General features: G+C 32.9%; 3 protein-coding genes across 3 annotated transcripts; 1 reads left to right on the forward strand and 2 right to left on the reverse strand.

The window, feature by feature from the left end:
* Nucleotides 1–804: 804 nt before the first annotated feature.
* On the reverse strand, nt 805–6,101 carry LOC145937710 (tetraspanin-7). The gene is made up of 5 exons (XM_083040993.1): nt 5,833–6,101; nt 4,549–4,737; nt 3,685–3,855; nt 2,939–3,064; nt 805–2,579 (listed from the first exon to the last, which is right to left on the reverse strand). Exons 1-5 carry the CDS (start codon nt 5,908–5,910, stop codon nt 2,424–2,426), a joined length of 720 nt encoding a protein of 239 aa, XP_082897119.1. The 5' UTR covers nt 5,911–6,101; the 3' UTR covers nt 805–2,423.
* Nucleotides 6,102–7,361: 1,260 nt separating this feature from the next.
* Nucleotides 7,362–8,519, reverse strand: LOC145937131 (uncharacterized). The gene is made up of 2 exons (XM_083040005.1): nt 8,305–8,519; nt 7,362–8,214 (listed from the first exon to the last, which is right to left on the reverse strand). Exons 1-2 carry the CDS (start codon nt 8,436–8,438, stop codon nt 7,473–7,475), a joined length of 876 nt encoding a protein of 291 aa, XP_082896131.1. The 5' UTR covers nt 8,439–8,519; the 3' UTR covers nt 7,362–7,472.
* A 1,199-nt stretch (nt 8,520–9,718) lies between these two features.
* Nucleotides 9,719–11,277, forward strand: Dsk (Drosulfakinin). Its single transcript, XM_083040995.1, has 3 exons — nt 9,719–9,911; nt 10,693–10,822; nt 10,993–11,277. The coding sequence occupies exons 2-3, from the start codon at nt 10,695–10,697 to the stop codon at nt 11,171–11,173; spliced, it is 309 nt and encodes a 102-aa protein (XP_082897121.1). The 5' UTR covers nt 9,719–9,911; nt 10,693–10,694; the 3' UTR covers nt 11,174–11,277.
* The last annotated feature ends 260 nt before the right edge of the window (nt 11,278–11,537 follow it).

Raw genomic sequence — 11,537 nt, forward strand, 5'->3', positions numbered from 1 at the left:
TTTGCATATATCTGTAAGCTCATACATATAAAACAATATTGAATGGATGAAATTATTATAAAATCATACGAGAAAAATGTTTGCAGCTGATAATTACAGTAAATTTTGTAATATTTGTATTGAATAAAAGAATTGTTTCAATTACTCAATAAGTAATAGATGTATATGTTGTATAATTTTTTTATATTGATAATTATGTATAATATATACATACACATACAGACAATGTATGTTAATTATATATTAATGTAAATAATTAAAAAAAATGATGAGTATAGAGAAGATAGGATAGAATTCAACTCGGATTTTGATGCAGTCATCCTACATGAGATTAAGAAAAATTTACTTCTTTTTGTGTGATATTAGAAAAAATGAAATGTTTTGAAGTCTCTGTAATAAAAAAAATCATTTTCTATATAAGAGAATGTAAAAATGTAATAATATATAAGAAAATAATATAAAAATATACAAAGGATAACTTACAACTTTGTAGTAAATGTTTCATTGCCTTCAATGCATTACTATTAATAGATAGCACAATTTTAAGCTTATTTTTTGATTGCGCATATATATGAACTTATATAATTACCCAAGAGAAAAAAATATATCCACATAAATAATATAAATTCCTGAAAAAGATATCTTTATATAATAAAATTAATTCTATTAGAATGAAATATCGCCAATTATAATTAATATGCAAACTAAGAAATATAAAATAAAAAAAAGTATGTAAAGAATATTCTAAAAAAGATATTGTTTGCATACAAAAACTCATTTCTGTTCGACAATAAATGAGAGAACGATATTTCATTGACCTTTATTTAAGGCTCGTCAGAATTTGTACAAAGTGTACGCGTTCCGTGATATACAGTAACATACATAAAAGCTATAGTGATTGACGTAAACAATCGCGGATATCGATTCGGCGACGAGATTTTGCACGGCTTCCTCGATATCACGTGGAGGTATTTAAATAGTTCGAGAACATTATTTGTAAATAAGGCTTACATTAGAACTCTGCGTTTTTCTTTTACGTTAATTTTATAGCACGATAGAATATATATGTATATATAATGTATTCTCATTTTGTTTTTTTTTATATTTTATAATGCAAAGAGTTAGAGGCACTTAACGCTTGCGCTCATATCCGTTTAACTTTTTTATTTGGCATCTTTGTTAATATTACGCAAAAAATACTGTTGTACGATTATCAAATGATAGCGTCTAATTATTCGCAGGGTGAATAGAATATATGCTCTTAAAGTTTGGCCACCTATTTCTAAAACACCCTGTATAAAACATGTACAACAAAAAGATTTCTTCAAAATCGAGTAGTTTCTGCGTGAATTTCTGATTTCTTTTTAATGTGTCAAATAGAAAAGTTGACTGAAATGATCGAGTCAAGTGTCTCATTCTCTATACACATGAATATATATATTTCTATAATAAATAGATTGTATATTCCCCATACAAGGTATTATCTTGTATTTTACATACAAAACTCTCTTACGGTATGTAATAGTTTGAAAGAGTGAGTGTTGCAAATCTCAAATCTTCGACAAGAATTACGCAAGGAAACAGGGGGCGATATATGAATAGTCAAATTTTTAACGCCAGGACAATCATGGTATACATTTTTCATTGCCATAATCTATCGATTTTGAAATAAAGTTAAATACACAAGGAACTTTTGTCCTAGTCTAATACTTTCTGCTTTCTTGTTCTTTCTACCTGCTTGTCGAAACTTGACAAAATCTTTATTTAGAAGACTTTAATAAGCAATCAGTCTATGCAAGATTGATATATATGTATATATATATATATTTATATATGTATGTATATATGTGAATTTTAATTATTAATGAAGTATATTTGAAGACATTTTCATAGATATAATAACGAGAATAATTAATCAATAATGAATTTTGTTCGGAATAGCTCTATGGAACACGAGTACAAATTTCGACAGTGATCATCAAATTGGGCGCTTAAATAAGAACTGAAGGATTCATCAAGAGAGGGAAAGAGAGAGATAATATAATTTTATAATTTATAGTATTATATATATAGCGTGGTTTACACAATGCTAGTTGAAACTAGCATATTATATAAGCTAATAAAAAAGCATCGTGTAAACCACACGTTCGAGATCCTTTCTTTCAGATATTTCAATTTCATATTTAGAGATTTTATAAAGATGCATACCTTACACTGCGAACTTTATAATTTCAAATTTTTGCAGCGAAGTCTCCGATTAAAATCTCGAAAGGGGGGATGGCAAAATGTGCGCTTGCCTCGATCGAAGTCATTTAATTTCGTGCTCCCGTGCCGAAATCATGTACGTTCGCCGTTGCTGCTAGCGACGCGAGGTTCTTCGTTCTCTGATAGATCTGTCGTTGCTGCTTGCGCGAATACCGTGCCTAAGCGACCTGCTCGTACTCGGCCTTGTTGATGTTGCTGGCCAAGCAACACGCCAGGAAGATGCCTACCAGCGGGAAGAAGGCCACGCCGATCGCGGTGCCAGCCACCAGACCGATGTTGCTGTTTATGAACTCCAGCACGCGTTTATAGCATCCCTAAAAAAACGAAAGGAATTAAAAATGAGATTTAAACAACACAAAAATTAAAGAGAATCGAAAGTCGAGAAAAACAGATTTAGCCTGCATATTCATTTTCCTTTTTATTCTAGCTCTTTTAGTGTCATCATAAAATGTGTCATAATTAATAATTATTAATAATTGCTGGAATTAATCAAACTTTCTGAAATGACATAAATTAAAACTTGCCATAATAATTGCTGATGAAAATTAATCAAACTTTGAAACGTTTAATGTTTTTCGTTTAACGATTCGCTATTTTCTTATTTTAATTGGTCTGTTGTATGTTTTGCAAGAACTTGGACGATTATAAAATGGAAAATTTATCGTCTACGTACATCGGTATAGATTTGTTCTACATCATTAGGCTCGCACTCGGACTGCTTGCAGCAGGAATGGGGAATTTCCTTTGGTGGATTCAAGTTGTACCAATCGGCGTATCCACGATTACCGCAGCAATGCAACTGTAATTAGTTAATAAAATTTTCAAGATTTGCGATGCATAATAAAAGTCGTTTTGACGGTTTAAAAAATCTTTCTTTTCGAAACTAAAAAAAGAGCGATTATTCCTTACATAATTTTACACTGAATTCAGACTTCTAATTAGAGCTTAATAGACGCGATTAAAGAAAGAAACAATAGATACGATCTCATTTTAGAAAATATGAAAAAGTTATTTATTAATTTTATAATAAAATTTATAATAAAATTTTATAATAAAATTGTTATTAAAATTAATCTTCACGACAAATTTCATCTTATAAGAAATGAAAGTTTAAACAATTTTAAGCGAAATAAAAGCACATATATATATAGTTATTATATATAGTACGTTAATTAATATTCTTTTCTACAACTTTTATTTCGATTTTTTTTCAGAGTATTTTCGAGATCGAAATAATATATCGAGCACCAAAGAAACTACAAGAAATAATCATTCTTTTATTGCTTCAGTTTCTTTTTGAAGTTGAATTGTCATTTAAATTGCAATAAAAATTCGAATGATCGAAATTCTATTATTAAAATTAATTGGAATAATCGAAATAAATGGAACATAAATAGAATACGATAAAAAAAGACTCACGTTCGATTGCATGGTGTCGATATATCTGCTCATGGAATGATCTGGTCCATAGGCTGCCATACTCTCGTTTAGGCCTTGGTCGAATCCTTCATTCAAGTTTGTACGATAAGCATAAACCGATGCACCCGCCCCAAGTTCCAGTAATGCGACGACAGCCAGGAACGCGCCGTACTAAGGGATAGAGAAAAAAATAATTATTTTTTACGTAATAATGTCAAAGAAAATATCTACTTCTCTATAAGAAAAAAAAAGAAGTTTCTACTTTGATATATTTATTTATTTTGCAATTATTGTGTAAATAATTGTTTTTGCATAAACTTCTTTTAATATATATGTTCATATTTCATCAAAAAAATTTTCAGTAAAAAATGTTTTATATTTAATTTTAAAGATACTCAATTTTAATTTAAAAATCTTAAATTGTCAAAATCGCAGATATATAATTTAATATCTTTCTCTCTTTTTTCTCTTTACAATAATTCCATGATATAAATTTATTTTACAAATAATATATACTCAGTATGTTAAGAATAAGCCAGATTGATATATTAACTCTTTTTTTTTTGTTCAAATTTCTCAATTTTAGTACCAGGACAACATTCTCTATAATCATGTGCGTCATCCAGCGAATTATTAAATTGCTCATATATGAGATAAAAGAGAGAAAGATAATCATATCGAATGTCGACTCGTAACTTTATATCCTGCTCCTAAGGGATCTACTTTAGATGATCTATTATAATTCGCGACATAATAATATATAAGCGTATCCTGGTTCTTCTTCTTCGTAAAATGACAGTATAGTTTCATCGCGAATTAGAGATCGTGTCGTAGCCTATTTAGATTGTACTTGATGTGGTTTACCAGGTATAGTAGGGCGGGATGACCTCGTGCGGTGCAGCAACAGGCGAGGACCGCCGCTACAGCTAACACCGCGCCTAAGCACGCGAGCGCTAACAAGGCCGCTCCGCTGCCCTGCACGTTCATGTTCATGTAATCCCGCAGCTGGATACGCATCCATATGCCGATGCACAGCATCAATATCCCGGACGCCTGTGACAATATTAAATTAAATTATTTTTTTAATTAAACTTATAGTCATCAGTCGAATTGTGCATATCTTAATTGGTTTTAATTCGCTTTTTTCTTATTTTTATAAATGTTTTTACAAATTGTCGCTGGGGTCCTTTCGAGCTTTAAAAATTCACATCTTCGATATGTATATAAATTTCATAATAATATAGGTATTATATATATAATACATATATAATAAAATTAAAGAGATAAGTCTATTTAACAACATCTTTTCTATTGAAGTAAATATTATTGCACCGTGTAACATATATGTGTTTATAAAGAGATAATATATATAACGTGTTGTTTGTGAGAGATAACTTAGGAAAATGTCAGTTTAGAGACTAAAATAGAGATAGTATTGTGAGAAAAAATGAATTATTCAATAATCGGTTCTGTGGCAAGACTTCTATCTTTATACTGAAAAGAAGTTATAGTGTTGAAGTGATAACAGAGTTACATATATATACGCATTTCCAGATAAGCCATTTAATTAAAATCGCGCTTGAAATTTCTCCAATGATTTAAGGATAAATATGGACGATAAAAATATATATATTACAATTAACAGCCATCGAAACTTTCAATTAATTAAATTAAAATAATTAATTAATTCAATTCAATTAATTAAATTAAATATATATATTCAGGAAGAGACGTGCTATAATTAAAAAAAATATATAATTTCTATATGTATATAATAAAATATATATTAGATATATAATTTTTAAATAAATATAATTTTTCTAAATATTCAAAATTAAGTGAATTTTATTCAAGGTCACAGACATCGCAACTATATCTCATACTAATTCGCCAACTGTCTGACCCTATTTTAATTAAAGAAGCTTAAGACAGGACCTGATGATTACGTCATATTATTACGTTTCATTTCGCGACGATGGATCAGATTCGATCGGTATTAGAAATCTCCAGATTGCGATCAATTGTGCAACAGTTGGACCAGGATGCGTGTGTGGCAAAAGGGGTGCATGGCAAGGTGATGTGATAAGATCGCCGGGAGAGAGAGAGAGAGAGAGAGAGAGAGAGAGAGGGGAGGCAGTCTCGGCTTACCCAGAAGATGAAATTAAAAAGCATCAGCAGGGTCTTCATGCAGGTCATCGTGGCCACGGTCTCTAATCGCTTGCTCATCTTGACGCTTTTTGTTATTCCTTTGCCTCTCCACTCCTTATTCTTGCCTCTGTCGAATGAAACCCTCTCTTTATATCCGAGTTATTACGCACTATCGCAATGTATGGTCTCGCGCTTGGGCCTTCGCGAGAGCGAAGCTCACACACGATCGATTCGCGACAGGATTCGCGAGCACACTTACTTACGTGTTGCGTGCGTGGCTTCCGCGCCCCTCTCTCATCAGCCGGTGCATGCGCGCTACCCCACAATCGGAGAACGCTATAGCGATGATAGGTGGGAACTCCCTTTATCAGAATAAATTCTACGATTCTGCGACGAGAGCGAGTGCACTCTTGTCAGATCGTTGTGAAAGCACCAAGAGAGACATCGCTTCTTCTTACAATTAGACGTCACTCGCGTTGAAGAACTGACTGAATGCTACGTTGACAATTCCTTTGATAGGATGAATAACTTCTCCTGATATATACCTGATGAGGGGCCAATCTGTAAAAGAGACCAAAAGAATTTCGAGACATTTCTTTATACTTTTTTTGGAATTTTATATTAAAAGAATATTACAGAATTTTTTCAACACATTAATTTCTTTGTTTAACGCAAATATTTTTAGTATAATATAGAATAAATGAGAAAAAAACATATATAAAGCATGACAGAGGGTTGCTAACGCATTATTTTCTCATTCGCAATTTATTTTTAATATTTCTCATATAATTGAGATCAAAAGATTATATTTATTAGTAAGAAAGGAATAATTAGAGAAAGAAAGAGAGAGAAAATATTATATTGAATACATGTGCATTTGTGCAAGAAGATATTCTTATCTATTTCAACACAAAGTATTGATTGCGTATATTTACAAGAGTCAGTAGTTTCATTATTAGAAAAGATTACGCGAGAATGAGCGTATTGTATCATGCATAATAAGTATAAATAGTTTAAGTGTCATAAAATACATTTAATTTCAAAATACTAAAGATGCATATATTTTTCATAAAATTAAAATGTAATATTTAACGTTATAACAAATTTAAAAAAATTTTTTTTCATTGAGACTACATGCATTTGCTTTTAGTTTTATTATATATTTTTGCATCCATTTTAATTATTTGTAATATGGATATTCTTGTAAAAAATGAAAAGGCAAAATTTGCTTATAAAAAATGAAACCTTTGTGCAAAATGAAGAGAAAAGATATCTTCTCTTTTCCTACTTATTGCAATTCAGATCTAATATTTATTACAAAAGAGATAATTAATATAATTTTATTTATTTGGGAATTAGCTTGAAATCTCCATATACTCTGTAAATTTTCTTTGTCTTTTTTTTGGTTCCTGCTCTTTCATTACTCATATATATATATTTGTCATATATGATCATTTAATCACGTTAAAATGAGAAAGCGAATAAAAGCGCGTAACAATATTGGAAGAGAAAATTAGGAAAGAAAAAAGAAAACTTCAATTATTTATTTCGTACAATTTGAGAATTCATTGATCAAAATATTTATAAATTTTAGCATATAGCATATAGTATACATTTTTTATGCTCAATTATGTTTTACTTTAATCTTGCAGAGATATGTTGACGACGTCGAATAAGTTGTTGTTGTTCAAAAGAACTTCCGGCCGAACGACATTATTTTCATCGACCATTGATGATCTTCGCATAGACGATCGTCCGATTTTCCGAAACGACGAAAATTCTTTCATCGTCTCGCAATTTCTCGACTTATTCTCTCGATCATCCTTATCCGCTTCATCTTTCGGACTATTATTATTATTCTCCTGTTCATCTCTTCCACGATTATCTCCATCAACCGGATAAGAAAGCTGTTCGTCTCTCTTTTGATCCATCAAATTCAAATCGAGTTTCGACAGATCTACGATCGGCCAGGCGTTTTGCACCGCCCGGTTCTCTTTCTGTTCAGCAACGGTGTCCGAAACATCCGGCTCATCCGGACGATTATTGTTGTTAAGAGTCTCTTCAGAGATCGGTTTGTTAACAATCAGATCGAGCGAGCTGGCGTCCCATTCTACCAACTCCTCGCTGCTAATAGACACTCTATCCTGATCTAGATCCCTGATGACGTTCCTCTTGTCGCTCCTGATGTCACCGATAGTCTTGAAGTAGATACTGTGATCGTACCGATAAGTTTCCAAACAACTGCTCTCCAGCTTGCTGTTCGACTGATAGTTGAACGTCCCGCAGCAATTAATCTTGGTCTCCTCTGGACGCGATTTGCATTTGGACTGCTTGAGACTGTAGAATTGCGTGGCTTCGTCGGAGGAAGGTTCCCTGGACCACCTGGTTCATTTTAATATAATATAGAGATTGTTTGCAAATCTCTTTTATTTATATATTTTACTTATATATATATTTTTCTCTCCTTCTCACCTCTGAGACCGAAGACGATTGTAACCACGTACGAAGGTCGCCCATCTCTCGATTCTCTGGAGGAGATATTCCGTTTCTTCGCTCCACCATTCCGACAGACCTTTCTGTCCCGTCGTCTCTTTATATTCTGTCATTTTGATGTCGCAAACAAAGATGAGAGTCTCTATCACAGGATCATTCGACAAGTTGTTGACTGATCGAATGACGATTTGCGACTGACAATTCGACTCGCGAGAATAAACCGATTTATAGAATTAATAGAGGAAGCACCGCAAAAACGCGGAAGCCATTGATGATCTTGTAACCGTGACCTCGCATAGATACAATGTTTCCATTATTATGCGCTAATTGTTACTCGCAAACATTGACAATCGTGTCAAGATACGCTTCGATGATAAAAATAGTGTATTATTAATATTTTATTATAGATTTAGAAATAAGAATTAAACAATTAGAGAGAGACAATTAAAATAAAGTTAGCTGTAAATTAAAGAGGAGAGCTAAGGCTTTTTCTGTCCATAGAAGAAAGTTATTTTGCTGAGAGCGTTTTATTTTTACCCACTTGCTCTCTTAAAATTTATTGGTAATAAATCTGGTTAAAGAAAAAATTGACTCTAGGATGATGCTTTTGATAAATAAAGTTTCAAAGAGGCAAGCAGAAATAATGAAGCATTCCTCAGTTTTTTTTTCCAAGAAACTCTCTACTTTCGTAGGATTGGAATTTTTAGACTAATGATAAGATTAAAATATTGCACAAAAAGAATTAAATAAGAAATTGTCTCCCCGATATTTTTTTCTGGGAAAAAGAAATGGATTCCAAAAATGGATTAAATGTCAATAAATTAAAAGCTAACGCAATTAAAAAAACGAAACTAGTCTCTTTCTGTAGATAATTACACGTCTTTTCAAATAAAACTCTTAGTTGAACTTCATCGAAACGATAATTAAAATTCTTCTATTAAAGCAAGTATCTGCAAAAGTAAAATTCCTGTAAAGTATTTTATTTCACTAATTAGCACCAATTTTGCGCGAATAAGCACTGCTCGTCAGCGTCTCGACTTTTTAATCGAACAATCGATAAAAATAACTAACTCGAAATCGACAGGCGGGCATAATTGTTCGCATTATTTATCAATTTGCGCTGCCTACACTTCCTTTTTAGCGCTGGAGAGGAGAAAGAGAGATGTGTATATATATATATATATATATATATATATATATATATATATATAGATAGATAGAGAAAGGATGGATTTTAATGTCTGATTTTCTCCGGCAGAAAGGAAACAGAAAAGCCGCGACGTGACATCGGTAATCGGTTTATAGCCCTGCCAATCATCGAAGGCGCGGAACATCGCCGTGGAATATTGAACGGCGGAGGCGTGAGATTCTCGTCTAATGTGAGAGAAGAAAATTGTTTATCAGTGCGCGCGGCGTTACGTGAATTAAAATTCAGCGCCGTCGTACTTTCTTCATTCCGCCGCGTCGCTTTTCCAACCATCAGGGGGGAAGGCAACGCAAAGTTGGCCGCGGTATAAAAAAGCCTCCGCCGCGCGCATCGTACATATTCCATCGCCGATTTTCCCGACGTCCGGTTCCCGACGCAGGTAAGCGCATAAGAGGACATAAGGATGCTCCTCTTCGACTGGGCTTCCTTTACTCAAATTCGAGAAGAAGATCTCGTCGCGCGCGATCTTAGATCTCTCGAACGAGTTTTATTATAAAACCGTGTATATATGTATTTTTTTTAATTAAGCAACTTGTAAATTTGTTATCTGTCTCTCACCTGTTGCCTCGTTACGGTTTCTCCTTGTTTAATCTCGTTCCGTCGTAATAAAGCATTCGTTGGGTGTATTCAGTGTTCCGGAATTCAGCTTCTTCAGTTAAATTGATAATAATCCTTTCTCAGTGAAATTTCTTTCTCAAATTGCATTCTTTCTTAAGTGGCGAAACATCTGGACTAAACGGTTTCTCAAACAATTTTCTTCTGAAAAAGAAAGAAAAAGATATTGTCAGTAAAATACTTGATAAAGCTTGAGTATTAATTTCTCTCGATGTAATTATATTTACATCTGGACACAAAAGTTATCTTTAATTGCGCAATAAGTAACTGTGTTTCTATATATTTCTAGCATTTTAATATTTTTCTGTAGATATGTGTATGTGTACAATATATAATTTTTTTTAACAAAGGTGAAATGCATTTGCAAAATTTTGTGCTCTTGAACTACAATTAAAGCAATAGCTCGATTTGTAAATTTATATGATTACGTTGATTATTATTTCTATTACAAGAAGAAATATTATATATTATATATAGAGTTATATAATATATTATATATAGAGTTTATGTGTACCTTTATGACGAAAATTGTTAATTGATTACAGACATGAATCTGACTCTTGCACTATCCTGCATGCTCGCAGTCGTATGGCTGCTCTGCGGAAGATGTAAAGCAGCTCCGAGATTGATGCCGGGCATCCATCGCAATTTAGGAAATCATCCACACATCTACGGGTAATTACTACGCATAATGAATAACAATAATAAATGTATATGTAAGTACATAAAATCAGAGAAAAACAAATGATCGACATCGATGTTTGAGAATAAGGATTGATTTAAAAAAAAAAAACTCGATATTGATATTCTAATTCTAAATATATTTCGCGCGCGTTTTGCCGCAGATACGCCGTGGAAGGTCTGGTGAAGGACCTGGTGGAGGACCTCGTCGGTGAGGACGAGGACAGTCTGCGACTCAGCAAACGTCAACAGCTGGACGATTACGGTCACATGAGATTCGGCAAGCGGTCCAACGGCAACGACGAAGAGTACGGACATCTACGACTTGGCAGAAACATCGAATAATAAACGCTACTAAACGTGCCGGATTCTCTCATCTAGATCGTAGATCGCGCACATACTCTCCCGTGTGCCAAGATGTAGATAGAATATATTTTACATTGCAGCTATTACGATCGTGCCTCGTTATTTTACCTTCTATCTTCGGTTTCTTTGTGCGTTCGATACTTTACGCCGCAAATTAATCTGCTATTTTTGGTGCCTGCGATCTAATTTGTGACATATTATTTTGATATGATTTTTTGCAATCGTGTGTCGCGCTAATAATCCCTTAGAAAAGACTTTATATAATCGATAATGCTTCAATTTTTTACCAAGATGAGCCAATTCCGCGTTAACAATATCTGCGAAGGGAAAGAAATTATACAAG

Source organism: Prenolepis imparis, unplaced genomic scaffold, assembly GCF_030444845.1.
Source record: "Prenolepis imparis isolate NDT839.2.m4 unplaced genomic scaffold, iyPreImpa1.0 SCAF_6, whole genome shotgun sequence".
Lineage (NCBI taxonomy): Eukaryota > Metazoa > Arthropoda > Insecta > Hymenoptera > Formicidae > Prenolepis > Prenolepis imparis.

What these genes read in the sequence shown, in the direction of transcription:
- LOC145937710 (XM_083040993.1), bottom strand. Translation starts at nt 5,910, where the DNA reads ATGAGCAAGCGATTAGAGACCGTGGCCACGATGACCTGCATGAAGACC. An exon ending in ATCCCGCCCTACTATACCTG is followed by an intron (nt 3,856 to 4,548) that starts GTAAACCACATC and finishes TCTATCCCTTAG; the next exon opens with TACGGCGCGTTCCTGGCTGT. An exon ending in TAGAACAAATCTATACCGAT is followed by an intron (nt 2,580 to 2,938) that starts GTACGTAGACGA and finishes TCGTTTTTTTAG; the next exon opens with GGATGCTATAAACGCGTGCT.
- LOC145937131 (XM_083040005.1), bottom strand. Translation starts at nt 8,438, where the DNA reads ATGACAGAATATAAAGAGACGACGGGACAGAAAGGTCTGTCGGAATGG. An exon ending in AATCGTCTTCGGTCTCAGAG is followed by an intron (nt 8,215 to 8,304) that starts GTGAGAAGGAGA and finishes AAAATGAACCAG; the next exon opens with GTGGTCCAGGGAACCTTCCT.
- Dsk (XM_083040995.1), top strand. Translation starts at nt 10,695, where the DNA reads ATGAATCTGACTCTTGCACTATCCTGCATGCTCGCAGTCGTATGGCTG. An exon ending in AATCATCCACACATCTACGG is followed by an intron (nt 10,823 to 10,992) that starts GTAATTACTACG and finishes GTTTTGCCGCAG; the next exon opens with ATACGCCGTGGAAGGTCTGG.